Source organism: Rhinatrema bivittatum, chromosome 2 (assembly GCF_901001135.1).
Source record: "Rhinatrema bivittatum chromosome 2, aRhiBiv1.1, whole genome shotgun sequence".
Lineage (NCBI taxonomy): Eukaryota > Metazoa > Chordata > Amphibia > Gymnophiona > Rhinatrematidae > Rhinatrema > Rhinatrema bivittatum.
This window is the reverse complement of record NC_042616.1, coordinates 599,230,247-599,249,745: the sequence shown is the minus strand read 5'-3', so window position 1 is coordinate 599,249,745 and position 19,499 is coordinate 599,230,247. Positions and strand designations below refer to the sequence as shown.

The 19,499-nt window shown below is 41.3% G+C and overlaps 1 protein-coding gene across 1 annotated transcript in view; it reads right to left on the bottom strand.

The window, feature by feature from the left end:
* The window catches only part of RMC1 (regulator of MON1-CCZ1), a 135,351-nt gene that overhangs the window by 113,362 nt on the left and 2,490 nt on the right, over positions 1–19,499 (bottom strand). The window contains exons 2-4 of the mRNA XM_029591133.1: positions 15,776–15,852; positions 10,523–10,607; positions 7,429–7,485 (exon numbers count right to left, since the gene is read on the bottom strand). Of these exons, the coding sequence (XP_029446993.1) occupies positions 7,429–7,485; positions 10,523–10,607; positions 15,776–15,852 (219 nt within the window). The remainder of the gene's footprint in view (positions 1–7,428; positions 7,486–10,522; positions 10,608–15,775; positions 15,853–19,499) is intronic.

The following is a 19,499-nucleotide window of genomic DNA, read 5'->3' as shown; positions in this document are numbered from 1 at the left end:
AGAAAAAGTTGTAAACCAGCAACTATCAGATCATATAGAGAAACACAACATACTGTATCTCTCAGAGTTTGGTTTTCGTAAATTCTTTAGCACAGAAACCCTACTGGTCTCCCTTACAGATACGGTCCTCAGAGGACTTGACAATGGCCAATCATAGCTCCTTGTGATGCTTGATACATCAGCAGCTTTTGAAACTATGAATCATAAAACATTATTAGACAGACTTGTAGAAACCAGCCTATCTGCAATGGTTTGAGTCATATCTAAAAGATAGATGCTATAAGGTCAAAATAGGTAATTCTGAATCCAATCCTATAGATTTAGCTCAAGGAGTTGCTCAAGGATCCTCCCTATCATCGACTTTATTCAACATATATATGTTGCCACTCTGTAAGCTACTAGCCGGCTTGGGGCTAACACATTTCATCTATGCGGATGACGTACAAATTTTAATTCCTATTATTGAATCCATAGCCAACTTCTATAATCCATAAATCAACTTCTAACCCAGATGAGTTTATCCCTAAATATGTCCAAAACAGAATTTCTAATAATTTGTCATAAACTAAACGAGAGAGTCATATCAGACATTAAATCAATACAAATTAAACATTCTATTTCACACAAAGTAAGGAACCTAGGTATTATACTTGACAGTGAACTAAACTTTAAAAAATATATAAGCACGACCATAAGACTATTATAAACTTCATGTATTAAAAAAATTAAGACCTCTCTTCCATTTAAATTATTTCAGAACTGTTCTTCAGGCTTTAATTTTTTCAAAAATTGATTATTGTAATACTGTTCTTTTAGGCCTTCCAGCTTCTACGATAAGACCCCTTCAACTATTACAGAACCCAACTGCCAGAGTCCTGACCAATACTCGGAAAAACGATCATATAATACCTACTGAAGGATCTGCACTGGCTCCCACTATCACATAGGATTCTCTTCAAAAGTCTAACATTATTCCATAAAACACTAATGAAAATGTGGAATGGCTTAACGCCTCCCTCCATTTTCAGACTCCCCAAAGAATTACGTGTTCAGCCAGCAATGGTACCTTACCAATTCCGTCCCCAAAACTAGCACACCTCACCTCTATGAGAGAACGAGCCCTTTCGCTAGCAGGCCCTCACATATGGAACCCTTTACCACAAGAATTAAGACCAGAGCCTAACATTCGTATTTTTAAGAAAAATTTAAAGACCTGGCTGTTCCAGCAAGCCTATACATAATTGCTACCAACACTCCGCTCAATTTTGTATAAAAATTTTAAGCTGTAAGAATTCCACCCAAGAGAAGGTGGCCAGATCCATGCCTAGCCCAGGAGGTACTGGGGTAGGGTGCCTCTCCCATGGATGGTTACTCAGATCCAGGGTACTTCCGGTTAAGGCTGTGGCTGACCCATTCTCTGAATGGGAGGAGCCGAGCTTAGCAAAGTTCGAACAGGCCAGCTCTCCCTGGGCTTCCTCACAGTGTTGACATAAGGAAGAATCCATGTTAGACTGTGCAGCCCTAATATGACAAGCAGCGAAGAGAGAAAGACACTTATGTTTCTTTGTTGCCAGAGCCATTGGCTATAGAAACTGCATGTTAAGAAAGCTTGCGCTTAAAACTTTATGCGCACAGATTTCGGGCGCCTACGCAGGCCACACGCACAGCCCATGCGCCTGGCTTTACTTGTATTTTGTGCCTAGTAAGTTGTTGCACAAGCATGCGTGCAACGTTATGCGCACAGTGCGTGCGCAGAGTAGACACACACTGTGCATATCGAAGCGCTATGGTGGGCAACACAGGCACAAAAACGCATGCAAGATGGTGCCGCCGCGGCCTACCATGTGGTGTGCTGACCAAGCCTAAAGCTGGGCCTAGCCCACCAAGGGACCGCTCAACCCGCTCAGAAACCCATTTCCCTTACCCCAACGGCTTCAGGAACAACATCGGTATGGCACGCCGAGCAAGGAGACTGGAAGTCTTACCGAAACCCCTCCAATGTCTCTGAATCAGAAGGAAATCCTCTTTTTTTTTTTTTACTTACCTGGCCCAGCACTTACTGGCCGAGTACAGAGATGGTCTCTGGCTGTGCTTGGCTTCCTCCACCTGCTGCCTTTCAACTGCTTCAGCAGCAAAGTCCATACCGGGAACTGGCCACTGGACCAAGGCACACCTCTGAGGGATCTCGGAAATCTCAACTGGGGGCGTGAGACTTTTCTCCAATTTAAAAGTAGAATTTCTTCTTCCAAAAGATACAGCGATCCCCATAGGGAAAGCATGTCCACATCTGCTGTAGACGGAAAAATACTGAAGGGTTGAAGACATTGCAGGGGTGTATCTAGGGTGGCATCAGCTTTGAAACCTGATTCCATCTCCATCTGCTGGCAGGGGAGCATAAACCTATTGGTCCTGAGTCCATCTGGCTACACACTAGGAAATCACCTATTACCTTATCTGAGGGAGCGATTCTCAGTGCTATTGACCAATTTCTACTAGCCAGGCTGCAACCCCACATCCCTGAATGAAAGAAGGGAAGACTGGCTGCTGATGCATGACTCATGTGACTTCTGCACATTCAAAATTTACCAGTTGTAGAAAGACAAATTGATTATCACATGGAATATGCCTCATGAATATGTACACTTTTTTTTTTTTGCAAAGCAAAGTCTTCATACTCATATTTTTCACTTTCTGCTGTCTAAAAACATAAAAATCAAAATGCACTAAAGGAGGAGTTTGTTTCACTGATCTACACATCAATCGCTACATATTTATAGTGAAAGAACAATTGGAGAAATATTGCAAAAGTAATTAAGAATACAAAAACAAAAGTCTTAACTGCATAAGTCTTCACACCCCTTGACTCAATACTTGGTGGACACCCCTTTTGCTACAATAACAGCCATGAGTTGTTTAAGGTAAGTTGCTACCAACTTTGTGCAGTGGGAGGATGCAATTTTTGCCCATTTTTCTTGGCAAAAGAGCTCAAGCTCTTTCAAGTTGGTTGGGGGGGGAGGGGGGGGGATCACTGGTGGACTGCAGTCTAAGTCTTGCCACAGATTTTTCTATTGGATTCAGGTCTGGGCTTTGATTGGGGTATTTATTATTTATTTATTTATTTATTTATTTTATTTAGCATTTTTTTCTATACCGACCTTCATGGTTGAATACCATATCAGATCGGTTTACATCGAACAGGGATAGATAACTGTAACAGTAACAGATGGAACAACTTTTTTATAATCAGAAGAAACAAAGTTACATTTAACGAGGACCGTAAACTTGGAAGCTTGAACAGCTGGAAGGAAAGGCCCGAAGTGGGTATTAAATTAAATTAGGAACAAGAGAGTCATAACGGATTCTGGTCTCGTGCTAGTTAGACTATTAGAGGGAGTACTACTGTAAGAAGTACTTAGAGGAGGAGCAAATTCCATTGCTCGTGTGCAGATTCTTCATCTAAAGTATGTCCGAGGGATCCGGGAAGGCTTGGCGGAACAGCCAGGTTTTGAGTTTTTTCTTAAATGTTAGGAGGCAAGGTTCCAGTCTAAGTTCTGCAGGGAGGTTGTTCCAGATGGCTGGGCCTGCTGTCGAAAAAGCTCGGTCCCTGGCTTTAGTTGGAGGGGCTTGTAGCGCTCCTTTGTAGATTTCTCTCATTGGTCTGTTGGAAGTATGGAGTTTGAATGGGATTTCAAGGTCGAGATGAAGGTGATTATGGATGGATTTGTGTATAAGAGTTAGTGATTTGTGTAGGACTCTATGGTTGACTGGTAACCAGTGTAGGTTTCAGAGGATGGGTGTAATATGTTCTCTCCGGTTGGTGCTGGTTAAAATTCTGGCCGCGGCGTTTTGTATCATCTGTAGTGGCTTGGTGGTTGAGCTGGGTAGGCCTGTGATTAGAGCGCTGCAGTAGTCTATTTTAGCAAATATCAGGGATTGAAGAACTGTCCTAAAGTCCTTGAAATATAGGAGTGGTTTGAGTCTTTTTAACACCTGTAGTCTGTGGAAGCAGTCTTTGGTTATGGTGTTGATCATATTTTTTAGATTAAGGCAGTTGTCAAGTATTACCCCCAGGTCTCTTACTTGAGTATGGGTGAAAAGGTTGTTGTGTTGGGTCTGTGGTAGGAGGTTGTCATGGTTGGAGGAAATGAGGAGAAGTTCGGTCTTAGCGGCATTGAGGACCAAGTTTAGACTGTTGAGGAGATTAGTAATAGATTGTAGGCAGTTGTTCCATAGCGAGAGAGATTTGGTGATGGACTCTGTAATGGGAATCAGAATCTGAACATCGTCTGCATAAATGTAGTGAATAAGGTTGAGACTTGTTAAAAGTTGGCAAAGGGGGAGGAGGTAGATATTGAAAAGGGTGGGAGACAGGGAGGATCCTTGAGGTACGCCCAGAGAAGAATTTGTCGACGGTGATTTTTTATTGTTGATCTTGACCTTATAGCTTCTGTTATTAAGGAAAGACTTGAACCAGTTGTGGACTGATCCGGATATGCCTATGTCTGATAGGCGATTCAGGAGTATGGAGTGATTGACTGTGTCGAAAGCCGCCGAGATGTCTAGGAGGATTAGAAGAAATGAGTGACCTTTGTCTAGTCCCATAACAATATGGTCTGTTAGTGAGATGAGCAGAGTTTCTGTGTTGCGTGATTTGCGGAAACCATATTGGGAAGGGTAAAGTATATTGTGATCTTCTAAATAATCTGAGAGCTGGATGTTAACCAATTTCTCTGTAAGTTTGGCTAAGAATGATAGATTCAAGATGGGGCAAAAATTAGATAGTTCTTAGGGTCTGAATTATGTTTCTTAAGAAGGGGTTTAAGGGAAGCATTTTTTAGACTGTCTGGATACATTCCTTGGGATAAGCAGCAGTTTATGATGTTGGTCAGGGGTCCAGAGATTGTGTTTGGGATAAGTAGCAGAAGCTTGGTAGGAATGTTATCAGTTGGATGGCTGGATGGTTTCTGCCTCTTAAGAATGGATTCGATCTCTTTTGTGGAGGTTAATTCGAAGTGGTCGAATTTGGCTCCCTTAAGCGAGTGGGTGCTGGCGAATGAAGTGAAGGGGTTGGTCTTGGTTGGAAGGAGTGCAAGAGTGTTTGAAATCTTCTGCTGGAAGAATAAGGCTAGCTCGTTTGCCTTGGATTGAGCCTGTTCGTCCGGTATCGACGGTGGAAGTGACTTAGTGATTTGTGAAACATATGTGAAGAGAGCTTTTGCATCATATTGGAGATCGTGGATTTTAAAGGCATAGAATTCTCTTTTTGATTTTAGAATTGATGTTCTGTAAAGATGTAAGGTTCCTTTGTATGATGATAGATTGGATGGTGAGGGGGCTTTGCGCCATTTGTTTTCTTTGTGACGTAGTTCTAGTTTTATCTGTTTGAGTTCGCTGGAGAACCAGGGTTGATTCCCTTTTTTTGTTGAGTTAATTAGTTTCGAAATTGGTGGGCAGAGATTGTTTGCTACCATTTCCGTGATCTTGTGCCAGGAGAGCACGGCTGTGTTGGGGTTGGATAGGTGAGTTTTTGACAGTGTCTGCTTTCGTACAGGGGCTTTGAGATGCCATGTCCTCAGTTAGTTAAGCAAGGTCTCTCTTAGGGAGTTTGGATACTGTTTTGTTTTGCCAAAACATTGTGGGTGTCAGGTCTTTCACGTTTGACTAAATGAAGATTTTCTTCTCACGTTGATAAGTATTTCATAGGTTTGCTTCTGTTTGTCTGGTCCCAAGGGTAAATAATTTGAGAATGGGTGCTACATGATTATAGCTATAGCCCATATTGTGTGGCACAAGCCAATAGATTTGACTTTAAACTCAAACATGTGTTAAGACATCTGACATCATTGGGGTGAAGGTAGATACTTTATGAATGAATAAGCCTTTCTCTTTTTGAATATACTATGTCTCGGTGATGCCAAACTGTTTCCACTTTACAACGAAAGACCTGACAATGTCCCAAGTGATATTTGAACACATTGAAATTCTCTTATAACATTCCCTAATCTGAACAACTTTATACCAGAGTTCTTTCAGCATATTTTGATCCTTGCTTCAAATTGTCTTCATACTATAGAAAAGGCTTAATTCTTCACCTGGTACCTGTTTTTTTGTGTGACCCACTGTACTTGACTGTCTTAACTGTCTGAACTATACTGATCTCTTTTGAATGGCCCATTGCACCTGACTTTAGCCTGTCTATAACTCACCTTGAACTCTTGGTAGAAAAGTGGATCACAAATAAAAGTGATGATGATGATGTTGGAATCAACTCAGCTATTGTGACTGGACCCAGGTGGGCTCTCTAAGTTACTATGGGCCTAGTTCTAACAATTTTTTGAAATGGAGCTAACTTGGGTTTGCTATGACAAATGAGTGTGAAGACTTATATAATAAAGACTTTTTTTATTCTTAATTATTTGAATATTTCTATTATTGTTATTTCATCATAAAAATGTAGAGTATTTTATATAGATCAGTGAAAAACTACTTTAATACAGTCTGATTTGTATTTTTTAGCCAGCAGAATGTGAAAAAGATACAAGGGTGTAAATATTCTTCAAGCACTGAACTTAGCACTTCTGAATGTCCAGCCCTGTAGCTGGCTATTCAGATAGGGAGAAAAAGGTCAGAAAACAAATGGGAGAGAATGGTTTTTCAATGCTCTAGATAGATGGCAAGGAGACCCTACCCTGTCGCAAATGTGCATTGCCAGCATCAGAGAGCTGACCAAAATGGGAATTCCTGCACCAAAAGAGTCAAAATTTGCTTTTACATGTTTTGCACCTTTTTCAGCAGCACATTTTTAATAACTTCTCTTTGCTATACCTATAAGTGTTCTCATCTGCAATGCATGCAATGTCCAAATGTGCAATACAACGATCATTTCTGCTTGCACTCAAATAACACAGCCAGTCCTAGGCTGGGAGATGCTGTGAAACTCTAGGAAGCAGCCCCAGCATAGGAATGTTAAGGGAGGCCTGGAAGCAGAGGCAGCTGCACCATAAACCTGACATGCAACAAGGGAGTGTAAATCAAAGAAAGACTTCTACAGCTTGCCACGGATCTGGTGGGGGAAAAAAAAAAAAAAGATAGTAGCAGACAGGGATACCCTATGAGCAGATATCTTATAAATATAGCCCAATCCTTTGTTCTCACCAAAGCACCTATAAGTTGGCAAGAGAGAACGATCTTAGCCTATCAGCGCTTGGTAAATGTATGCTTGCCATACATTGGGTTTGCTTTCTAGATCTAGGTCTTAGGTAGTGATACCTAAAGGTTAACACTGCAGTGGTTTTCACAATAGTAAAGTTACTGGATAAGGTAATGTGCTGCTCTGTGGCGTCATATTTGTAAGTGATTTGGTTATCAACACAACTAGAAAAAAAAAAAAACATTTGAAAGGTCGACTATAAATGGCAAAGGACATACCTTGCATTCTTGGGAATAATCCACCTGAGTACTATCTGGAATGAAGTTTAGAAAATCCTGAAAGAAGACAGACAACTTAACAGAAATTCTTATGTTCACTTTTTTTTTTTTTTTTTTTTTTAAATAACACAGTTTCTTAAATTTTAATGTTAATCTCTTTTATCCACCACCCTGGCATCCTCGCTGACCTCAGACTTATCCTCTTCCACTCAAGTTTCTCCAATCTGTGAATCTGTCTTAGCAAAACCATGCACATCTCTAAGCCTTCATTGGATCAGTTGATCATTCTTATCTTGTGTCCCTATCCCACTGCAGTCTTGCTTCCCTACTGCATAAGCTTTTCAAGACCCAAGTCTGCAGACTCATCGGCACGCTGCCAGGTAACCTCCTAAACTTCAATGTGAGCTCAGGGTTTTCCCCTTCAAGCGCTCCATTGGCTTCATCGATTTTATTTTGTTTGCACTCACTTCAAAACCACCTTTTTACATCAAAATCCTTTTCAGACACAACAGAACACGGTTCCATAGTCTGGCTGAAAGAAAACTTTGACCCATCGAGTTCACCCTTCGGACTTGTAGACCCAGCCTTCTCTCTTGCACATCACGTAATACAGATACCTTTCCATCTCTGTTCACCGTCACCTCTCTCCTGAAGGACCGAGCAGCCTCCCTTTCTCTAAAACATCCTTACTCGCAGATTTCCAACCCAAGGCTCCAACCCATTTTTCTTACTTTTTTTTTTTTTTTTTTTTATAAATAATAGAAAAGAGAGCCAACAGAAGCAGAAAAAAAGTCCACGGCATAAATATTAAATTTTAAAAAATTACCATAATCAACATTTTGATCCCTCATTGAATATTCTTCAAGGTTCAAGCATCAACCAAAATGTTAAAACTAAAATGAATTAAAAAAAAAAAGTTTTCCACCCCCACCTTTACTTTATTTTTCTCTAAGGAGTACACAGATTCTTGACTGCTTTTAAGAATAATAGCTCAGCCACTTATGTGGAATTCTGAGAAGTCAAGCGAAACAAGGTGACTGCCCAAGCCGCAAAGCAAACAAAAGCACAATATAGGACAGGAAAAAAACACTGTCTATAAACTTAGATTCAAAAAAGGTTTTAATACAAAAGATCCATATGTATCCAAAGACATCCAAACTTATGCAAAATGGATAAGGAGAACGAAGTGCTGTACACATGTCTGTTCACAAGCGGTTTGCCTTCTGACATGCTGTCTCTGTTTCTGGAAGAGAGTAATGAATGCTTGATTGGATGCCTAATAGATGACTCATTCTCCTTATCCATTTTGCATAAGTTGAATGTTGGGAATCTGTTTCTTCACTGACATATTTGACAAGTTTGCGATTTGGGTCCCTCCCGATGCAGTTTTTATACAAAACACGATCCGTGTCAGGGCACTTCTGAGTTTAGATATCTCTGGATACATCTGGATCTTTTGTATTAAAACCTTTTTTGAATCATAAGTTTATAGACAGATTGTTTTTTCCTGCCCTATAATTGGGCCGATTCAGTATGGTGCGCTCGGCCGAGTGCACCTTCAGCCCCAGTTTGGCCATGCGTTTTCGGCGCACTATTTTTACCCTTTATACAGTAAGAGGTAATAGCGCGTCGAAAACACGCAGCCAACCCCCCCCCCGAAACTAACAGCACCTGCAACATGCAAATGCATGTTGATGGGCCTATTAGGTATTCCCGCACGACACAGAAAGTAAAATGTGCAGCGAAGCCGCACATTTTACTTTCAGAAATTAACGCCTGCCCAAAGGCAGAAGTTCATTTCAGCCAGCACAAGGAAAGTGTATAGAAAAGCAGAAAAACAAACTGCTTTTCTATACACCCTTCAACTTAATATCATAGCGATATTAAGTCGGAGGCCACAAAAATTAAAAAAAAAAAAAAAAAAAATTTTTAAATCTGCCCGCGGGTTGGAAAACGGACGCTCAATTTTGCTGACGTCCGTTTTCTGAACCCATGGCTGTCAGCGGGTTCGAGAACCGAAGCCAGTAAAATTGAGTGTTGGCTGTCAAACCCACTGACAGCCGCCGCTTCTGTCAAAAAGGAGGCGCTAGGGACGCGCTAGTGTCCCTAGCGCCTGCTTTTACCGCGGGCCCTAATTTGCATATCTTTATTTACTGAATCGCGCGCCCAGGAGAGTGGCTTGGGCGCGCGTCGGGAGAGCAGGCGGTCGCCGGCTCTCCCGCGCGTCTTGCTGTATCTGCCCGATTGTGTTTTTGTTTGCTTTGAATTCTGAGAAGTGCCACCAGCCTGTTCATTATCAGCAGTTACAGTTCTCTACTGAGAGCTAAACCCATACTGTTTCAGTTTGTGACTGGGCAGACAAACCATATACCTGAAAACATTTGTCGGGCCCACAAAGTGTTAATATTTAGCCAAGCAACAATATAAAACAATGGAGACAAAACATGGTATCTAAATTCAAGAAAGCACGAGATAAACAGGGGAATGATGGGAATTGTGAAGTTAAATTAATTGAGCAGATGGGCAGACTAGATAGTCCATACGGTCTTTTTTCTGCCATGTTTCTATGGACACCATGAACATATATTGTATTAAACAGTAGCTATGCCTGAGAAACAATCAAGGTCACAGCCTGGTCTTCCATCCCAATCTAACAGCGATCTAAAAATGTACTTAAATCAAAAACACTCACATACCCTCCCCTCCTGACTGTACTTACTAGGTACGGCAGCTAATGTAGCTAACAAGACTCTCTGTATTTATTCAACCAGACTAAATAAACTCTTGACATGTCATTAAAGGGACCGTGTCAGTCAGTAATGGGCTGAGCCTGATCTCACAGCTCCCAAATATTCTTCTACTGTCTCTCAGCCTCACTTCCTGGACTACCTCTCAAACGTTCCCACTCCCCTGTCGATCAGCCCTCTTGACATGGATTTCTAGAAGACATCTCCCTCCTCCCCACCTCTGTAAGACCCTCGATGTCAAAATCTGTCCATTTGGAAGCTCAGGTATTAAAGAGCATTTTGTAAGTGGCGTAAGGGCACAATCCGACAGCCCTTTACAGTCTGTACATCCAGAAGGAATATCTTACCACGGTTTTTTGGGTCCTCTGTACAGCCAATATCTTGTTCCCCAATGAAAACTTGATGCATTTCACCTCTCCTTTGTCTTCCATTCTTTCAAATAATAAAATTTTAAAGACGCTGTGAGACAATATTCCACTCTCATATTTAGCAATTTTTTTTAAGAGTTCTAAAAAAATGCTATTTGTCAAAAATCAGAAGAATAACAGTTTGAGATGAAGGGTTAAGGAAGAAAGATAGCAATAGAGTTGAACCTGTGGACTCTAGGTTTTGGTTTTTTTTTAAACTTTATTCAAATTATAACATTATTACAAGACTATTCTTGTAACAAAAGAAAAAAAATATACTAAAATCCAAAAAACATTCACACAAGAAATTGTAACATGGGAAAAAACAAACAAAAAAAAAAGATTAGCTTTACTCTTTAAACCACATTACACCGGGGGGGGGGGGGGGGGGGGGGGGTGTTGTGAAGTGAAAAACAGAAGAATAAAGATAAGAAATGGCATTATACTAACTCCAACCTATAAAAGCTCAGCCAACAAGCTGTATGTAGTATTATGCACTGACTATCTGAGTCACTTCATCTCTGCTGTATTCCTGAATATTAGTTTTTAGACAAAAGAAAGAAGAGTACCCTGAATACGTGCTGGAATGCAATGAGCAGACACCCCAGACCCTTTAGCTGATTGGTCTAATACATACTCGAATCAAATGTACCGCACGTATCTAAAAACAACAGCCTGAATATGCTCTGATTGGTCAGTATGAAGTTTATGCACACTGCTGGAAGAGTTGAGTAGCTGTGTGTTAACACGATTGTTGTAAAAGTCTGTGTTACTCCGAGGAACAAATAATTTGTTCCTCCCCCTCCCTTTTTGCCTTTGTCTTTCTCTATTAAAACTCTGGTTTCAGATTACAAGCTGCCTACAGTCTCATCACTCGAAATTAACAAAGCCCAGTTTCACAATCTATCATAGTAGAGGAAAATCTCTTCCCATCCAGGAAACTTTTTAATTGCTCTGGTTCAAAAAAGATAATCCATATTATCATCTTTCACAAGACATTTACAATGATACCTAAGGAGAAAACTCACACCAACAGCTAAAGCGTCTAGTCGCATAGCAAGAAATTGTTTCTTACATGCTTGGGTGGCCCTAGAAAAATATAGACTTTCCATCCCATAAATAACTCTTCAACCTTTTGAAAATATGAATGTAATACAGGTTGCTCAAAATCAAAGGAAACAAGTAAGGTAGTCCTTTGAGAAATATCTAATCCAGTAGAATTAGCAGCCTCAGATAACCCCTAAGAGATATGTGCAGCCTTGCTCCTAGTAGATAGATAATATAACTTAATAGCAGGATAAACTTCATCAGAAATTAATACATCAGAAAAATATTGTTTAAGCAAATTCCTCAAGGAAAACATCTAAAAAACAAAGAAAATTCAAAAGTCTTAAATTTAAACACCAAGATTAATTCTCCAGATATTCTTCTTTCTTTTGAAGCAAAACATTATCCTAAAGTGGGGTAACATTGATCTCCTTTAAACATGTAACATCTTTGGCTAGTATATTGCACTGAATTTTAGTCTGCTATAGTTCATAGCCCTATTTATTCCAACAAAATTTAATGTTATTACAAAGCAAAACAATAGAGCTATTACTGCTCACAAGTGCAGACCAGATGGGTTTTCAAGTCTCATAGGGAATCTTATGCAGAGAAATGCCGTGTTCAAAGAAGTTCCAGTAATTTTCTCCAATTCAACCAAAGCCGGTGCCTTCACTTCTAGAGCTGATCTCTCTACCCAGCAATTCCAACTCCAAAGAATCCACAACTGTGCCAGCTTCCCTTTGCACAACTGAGGCACCGGCATCATCTCACGCCAAGGCTGTCAGAGGTCTCAGAATCTCCAGTTGAGACAGATCTGGAGGGAAGGGGGAGAGATCTAACTCACAATGTCCTGGCACTTCCTCACCAGAAACAGCATCATCTCCCCCGCCAAACCACAGTGCATCCCAAATAAAGATGGAAGCGCCTTCCAGACCATGGGTGTAGAGACTTCAGAGGAAAAGACTCTAACCTTACTTTCTACTTCGGGGCATGGCAGCCAAGTGCCCAGAAGCAAGCCCTTGAACTCGGAGGGAAAAGAATTTTTAAATTGAAAAAGAAAAAGAAAAAAAAAAAAGAAGGTTATCACTTTCTTCCAAGGACATATATAGGAAAATTGGTTCTTACCTGCTAATCTTCATTCCTGTAGTACCACAGATCAGTCCAGACTCCTGGGTTTTGCCTCCCTGCCAGCAGATGGTGACAAAGTTTCACTGACACTGTTCATACCCCCCTGGGCCACCTGCAGTCCCTCATTATTGACCTGTACCCAAGCCAAGATGACAGCAACAACCATAAATTTCTAAGCAAGCTTCTAAGCAAACTCGCTCCCCTCCAACGAGCCGAAAGACGGTGAAGTTGCCCAAAAAGACAATGGAAAACTCGTTTCCCAAATTTAACATAAGTAATCAGCATTGAAAACAGTGGCGTAGCCACGGGTGGGCCTGGGTGGGCAGGTGCCCACCCAACTTAGACCCAGGCCCACCCACCTGGCACCGGAACTGCAAGGCTGTCGCGGGATCCTATCCCCGCGACAGCGAACAAGAGAACCCACGCCTCGCGCGCCATCACGGCACACATGGGGAAGCGCTGCTGCGGCCGTATGGCCAACCGGTCTTCCTGTTGAGGGGGGGGAGCGGAAGCGCCGCGGGCAGCTTCCGCTTCCTCCCCCCAAAGCAGGAAGATCAGCTGCCTCTCCTGCTGCCACCCGTTCTCCTGCTATCTTCGGGCCCGCCGAACTTCCTGTTTGGGGGTGGGGAGCGGAAGCGCCGCGGGCAGCTTCCGCTTCCTCCCCCCAATGCAGGAAGATCAGCTGCCTCTCCTGCTGCCACCCGTTCTGCTATCTTCGGACCAAACGGCCTGCCGAACTTTCTGTTTGGGGGAGCGGAAGCGCCGCGCACAGCTTCCGCTTTCTCCCCCAAAGCAGGAAGATCAGCTGCCTCTCCTGCTGCCACTGGCCTCCTGCTATCTTCGGGCGTCGGGCCGTATGGTCCGCCGATCTTCCTGCTTGGGGGGGGGGGGGGGGGGGGAAGCGGACGTTGTGCGCTGCGCTTCCGCTCCCCCCCCCCCCCCCGACAGGAAGTTCGGACGCCCGAAGATAGCAGGAGTCCGGTGGCAGCAGGAGAGGCAGCTGATCTTCCTGCTCTGGGGGAGAAAGCGGAAGCTGTGCACGTGCTTGAATGTGTATGTGTGGATGAGAATGGGAGTGTGTGTGGGTGAAAACTGGAGCCTGGGTGTGTATGTGGGTGAGAATGGAAGCTTGAATATGTGGGTGAATGGGAGCTCGAATGTGTGTATGTGTGGTTGAGAATGGGAGCCTGGGTTTGTGGGTGGGTGAGAATGGGAGCTTGAATGTGTATATATGGGTGAGAATGAGAGCCTGGGTTTGTGTGGGTGGGTGAGAATGGAAGCTTGAATATGTGGATAAGAATGGGTGCTTGAATGTGTGTATGTGTGGGTGAGAATAGTACCTTCAATGTGTATATGTATGGATGAGAATGGGAGCTTGAATATGTGTGGGTGAGACTGGGAGCATGGGTTTGTGGGTGAGAATGGGAGTCTGGGTTTATGTGTGTGGGTGAGAATGGGTGCCTGGATGTGCGTCTGTGTGTGCATAAGAATATAAGCCTGGGGAGGGGTGAGAAAGTGAGAACTTGAATGTGAGCTTGGGGAGGGGGGGAGAGCATATGAGAGTGAGAGCTTGAGTGTGTGAGAGGGAGTCTGTGAGAGAAAGCGTGTATGTGTGTGTGTGTGTGTGTGTGTGTGTGTGTGTGTGGAAGGGAAGAAGACAGTAATAGAAGAAAGACACTGAAAAGGAATTAGGAAATGAGCTATAAGGGAAAAAATGGGAAAAAGAGACCAGGACCAACTGATTAGAAAAACACAAAGATCAGACAACAAAGGTAAAAATATATATCTATATTTTGAGATGTTAGCAATTTAAATATAAGCAACACAACCGCTCTCTCAAAATTTATGGACAGGTAGGAGCCGTGTATAAAATCGTAATAATAAGAAGGCTAAAGTACCACAAATCACCGTGAATTATGTTTGTATCATTAAGAAAACCTCATACTTAGGCGTAGATGTGAATGCTATGCTGCATAATTTGGCATTATTTATCAGTAAAAAAACAACTAGTAGACCTGCATGCCTACAGCCCACCCATGTTAACCTTGTACCCACCCAAAAAATCAATTCTGGCTACGCCACTGATTGAAAACCTCTGAATTTGGGTAAGAATATAACTGGGCACTATTTTACTTAAATAGCTGGTGATTTATTGATATTTAAAACAGTTGTGATGTCTATTTAATGTTTTTCAGTTAGAGGCAGTGTGGGGACCTTATGCAAGTTATGGAGAGACATATGATATAATTCTGTGAAGATACGATGTCAATTTATGATACATGATCAGCAGAAGGAATGTTTATAATGAAATTACAGCATGAAAATTGATTTGTAAACATTATTATACTAAACCCTTGTGTGTAATCTTTGGAGTTTCCCTGAAGAAGCCTGTTTATGCAGGCGAAACGAGAAATCTCGGAGTATTTTTAAATATGTTAATGGGTTTCCTCTGATGAATAATATCATATCACAGATGATGTATATATTCACATGAATGTATAAGTATTGAGGATTTTTATGAATGTATGGAGTGTATGGAGTATGAATGTAGGTTTAATAGTTAAATTAATTAGATTTTAAAGTTTATTGTATATGCACAAGTGTCCCATACATGTCCAGATACTGTATGTATTGATAATTTTGTATACACAATAAATAAAAAATTTTTGGGCAAATTATTTTGCTTAGTTTCCTCTGGAATGATGCTATAGTTCACACAATAGACAGAGGTATTGCACGTATGTAATGTCCAAAGAAAACTATACATTCCTTTTCTTTTTTTAAACCTAGTTTCCAGACTGCAGGTTTTGCATCTCTACCAGAGAAATACTGAGGGACTGCAGATGGCACACCAGGTTATGTGGTAGTGTCAGTGAAACTTTCTCTGTCTCCATCCACTGGAACGGAGGCAAAAACCCAAGAGTCTGGACTGATCTGGGTACATACAGGAAACATTTTTTTAAAAAGTAAAAACACATTAAATAAGATAAGAGCAAGGTAGCTTAATGCTGAACTAACCTGAATGAAATGGAGTTTCGTTCCTCAGGGCCTTTAACAACAACTCCAGTGGCACCACCTGATCGAACTGCAAATACCTAACAATAAGGAACCACAACTGCAGCTTAATGTATATTCATTCTTGCAAAATGATCCACAAAGTTCCACTATTATACAATATACTTTCTTCTTTTTTTTTTTTTTTTTTTTTGCAATAGAATTGAATATTGCATAGCATTAGCACATATAAAACAGTATTACATAAGAGGCACATGCAAGAAAATTATTCAAATTTCAGATAACTCACCAGCATGTAACACAGAATGGAAAAACATATTTTCAAAATTACATTAACTAATGGGTGTGCATTCTGAGCGAAATCAAATTAGAGGGTCTGAAATCAAGTTAATTTTTTACTTGTCAGACCCATGGCAAGAATCAAGTCTGTGTCCTAGCAAACACTCATGCGCAAGCAGTCTGCTAATTCAGCAAACACTCATGCGCAAGCAGTCTGCTAATTCAGCAGTAAAAACCAACCAGAGAAACCATCTTAGGCTGACTCTTCTTTCTAGTCAAGGCATATCATTGTGCAGAAACGTTTGTGTGCGTGGAAAAAGTATTTAAGGAGTTATTTAGTTAATGTGAAGAGAGCTTTGTAACATGATAGAAATCAGTGGAATAAAGATAATCACTAATATAGTAGTGTAATTAGTTGATATAAGGCCTATAAGTTTTGAGAATAAATGTCATTTTTCTTAGCTTGCTTGTAACAATAAACAAGTCATGAGATCAGATATATTAATGAGCAGTTACTCATGAGGCTTAGGGTGCAGATATCTGGGAAAACAGGATATCAGCAACCAAACCACACCTAATTATTGCTGATATGATTGGCACAGACAGTTGAGGCCTCAAAAAATGACAAGAACATATGGGAGTAGCCCAGAGAAGAAACTGAGCAACAGGCCAAGAAAATTAGCATAAAAGACCAAAGTCAAGACGACTGGTTAAATCAGAAGAAGAAAGATATTAAAGTGACTGATAACATGTTCCTGATCTCCAGCACCATGTTTCCAATTTTCCAAGATATTTAAGACTCACACTGGAAACTGTGCGGGAAAGTATCTTTGTATATATTCTTAATGCAAAATCTAATCTTGTATGCTTGCATTGCTTATTCTCAGAATTATAAGTAAAACTTCTACACTTATAAATAAGTGTGTTGTGTATTCTATGACGTAATAACCACCATTCAGCATACCCAGTACAAGGTGGAAGGGCAAGGTTGTGCATTTTGTATTTTCTAGCACACAAGGCCTCTATGGAGATGAATGCCACCGACAGAAAAGATCTGAATAGGCCACTCGATGTTTTAGATGACAAAAATATAGACATAAGTATTCTCTTCCTTTCCCCGAAAGGAACTTTGCTTCCTGTGTCTTATGAGCTAACAGCTATACATACACCATGCCAGAATCTCCAGCCCTACTGGGTGATCAACGTGAAAGAAGCTTACTGCCCTAGACAGCCCCACAAAATATCCCACTCCGACAACCATCAGCTTAGGCTGGCCCTCTCCAGTCTGCTCACATCTGGCCTCTTCCTTATTTCTTTACATTTACCACTGATCGCTATCTACATTTCAATACACTGGCCTCACTTGGATTTTGAGACTCCATCCTTTCTTGGTTCTTTGTTGATTTTAACTTTTTCTATAATAAATAAATTTCCTGAAGCCTTGGGTGTTTTGTCTGTGTGCTTTGATTAGATTGTAAGCTCCACAAGGTAGGGACACATCAGTGCTGTGAATGTCTAATAACACAAATTACTACTGCTTGTACAAATATTGCTGTAAAAAGTTTAAGCTGTCCAATATTTCAGCAGCCTCAGGAAAATGAAATAGGATTTCCCTGACAGATGGAGACTCAGATATCTGGAGGCTACTAAGGCAGGATTAAGGGTGGCCTAGCTGGGCAACTGCTCTGGATGCCAACCCGTAAGGCGCACTAAATTGTTAACCTGCCCAGGGCACCCACACGTCTCAGTCCAATCCTAGAACAAATACTTGTCTGCAGTTCATTAGCACCAACCTTAGAAAGGTTTAGCTTTTATTCTGCATTTACAAGGGTTTGGATTTCATGTGTCTTCAAATTTCAGCCTGCCGAGCAATTTTATCCAGTCTGCTATGCTTTTCCACCATCTCCCCAGAAAACAAAGCAGACAGAAGAGGTTTGACGGGTAGGGTTGCCAACTGGCTCCAGATTTTCAGGACAGGTTGATCCAAACATGGTTTTACTCTCCTGCACGCAGGTACTTATAGTTTTGATTTTCTGAGGGAATGCAATAGGTAAATCAGAATAAGTCCCAGCATGCAATGGGGTAAAACCAGGACTGGATGAACCTGTCCTGAAAATCTGGCATCAGTTGGCAACACTTGATGGGGCAGGCACAATAGGCAGGAGCCTTCACCAGAGACACCATGGGGCAAAAAGAGAGAGTCATGAAGGAGCACAGAGCCAAGCATCGCCAGCAGATGGAAGAGGGAGCCGCAGGCTCAAGCCACTGCAATTGGAGGAAAATACCTAGAACACATTTATTTATTTTTATATACTGACGATCGTTGGGAACATCCCATCGGTTTACAAGAAAAACATAAATTAGCAACAGGCTTTACAATAAACAATGATTTGAGAAATAAAACTTAAAGCAATCAAGGTAAGAAAGAGAGGTAAGGGGGGGGGAGGGGGTGGAAAAAGTTCAACCAACAACAAGATAACCCGCAACATTATTTACAAGCAATTGAAATTGAAGTCAAAATGACCTGAAAAAGAAACTTATGTTCGGAGAAAAGAACTGGCTGTATTGACAACAATTTATATACAAATCTGGAGCAAAGAAGAGTGTACTTTATGGGGAAGGGGGGTGTTTAGAAATTATACACTAAATAGCGGATGTGTTAGCTGCCCTGAGGGGGGGGGAGGGGGAGAAATAGCACTCAGCAGGAGTAGGCCTGTTTAAAATAGTCATAGAAGGAAACAGGAAACTATAGCCTACTGAAAGAGGAGGAAGAAAGAGTGGGTAGATACTGGGGGAAGAGACACTGGAAGGAGGAGGATGAAGAGAAGGAAGATGTTTTTAGAAGTTTCATTCTGTCAGGCCCTTCTCATAAAATATTTAGGGATACCCAGGCTACATCACATGCCTATCTTTTGTCAGATTGCCAGGATGCTTCTCATGGTTTTACTTTGCTTTTCCCCTCAAAGGCCCTGCCTGCTCAAAGGCAGGCTAATCTGCTCTGTGCAGTTCCACATGCATTGCAAGATCCGCTAAAGACTGGCAGAGATTTGTACCTTACAAAAGGAAGTCAGAGGGATCTACACAGACTCTTATGTCAAAGCCTAACAACACAAGACAGAAAATGAAGAACTTCTATCATTTTCTTTAGTTAAGTTCAACAGAGTAAACCTGAGTGAAGCAAGAATAGCCTCCATGCAGACCTGGTATTCAGATCATCCAAATTCTTTATGGCAGTGGTTCTCATGCATCTTTATCAAAAACCCATGGACCAGATATATAATAAAGTATTGTTCCTATAGGTAAAGAATGGGGGAAAACCTTCAGTACCACAGAGTTATATTAAAATCATAGAACTCAGGGGTGGACAAATATTTAGAAAGCCTCGGCACCAGACACATTGGTTAGAAACCAAAGCAAAAATGGATTTCTCTTTATACTTTTTTTTTTT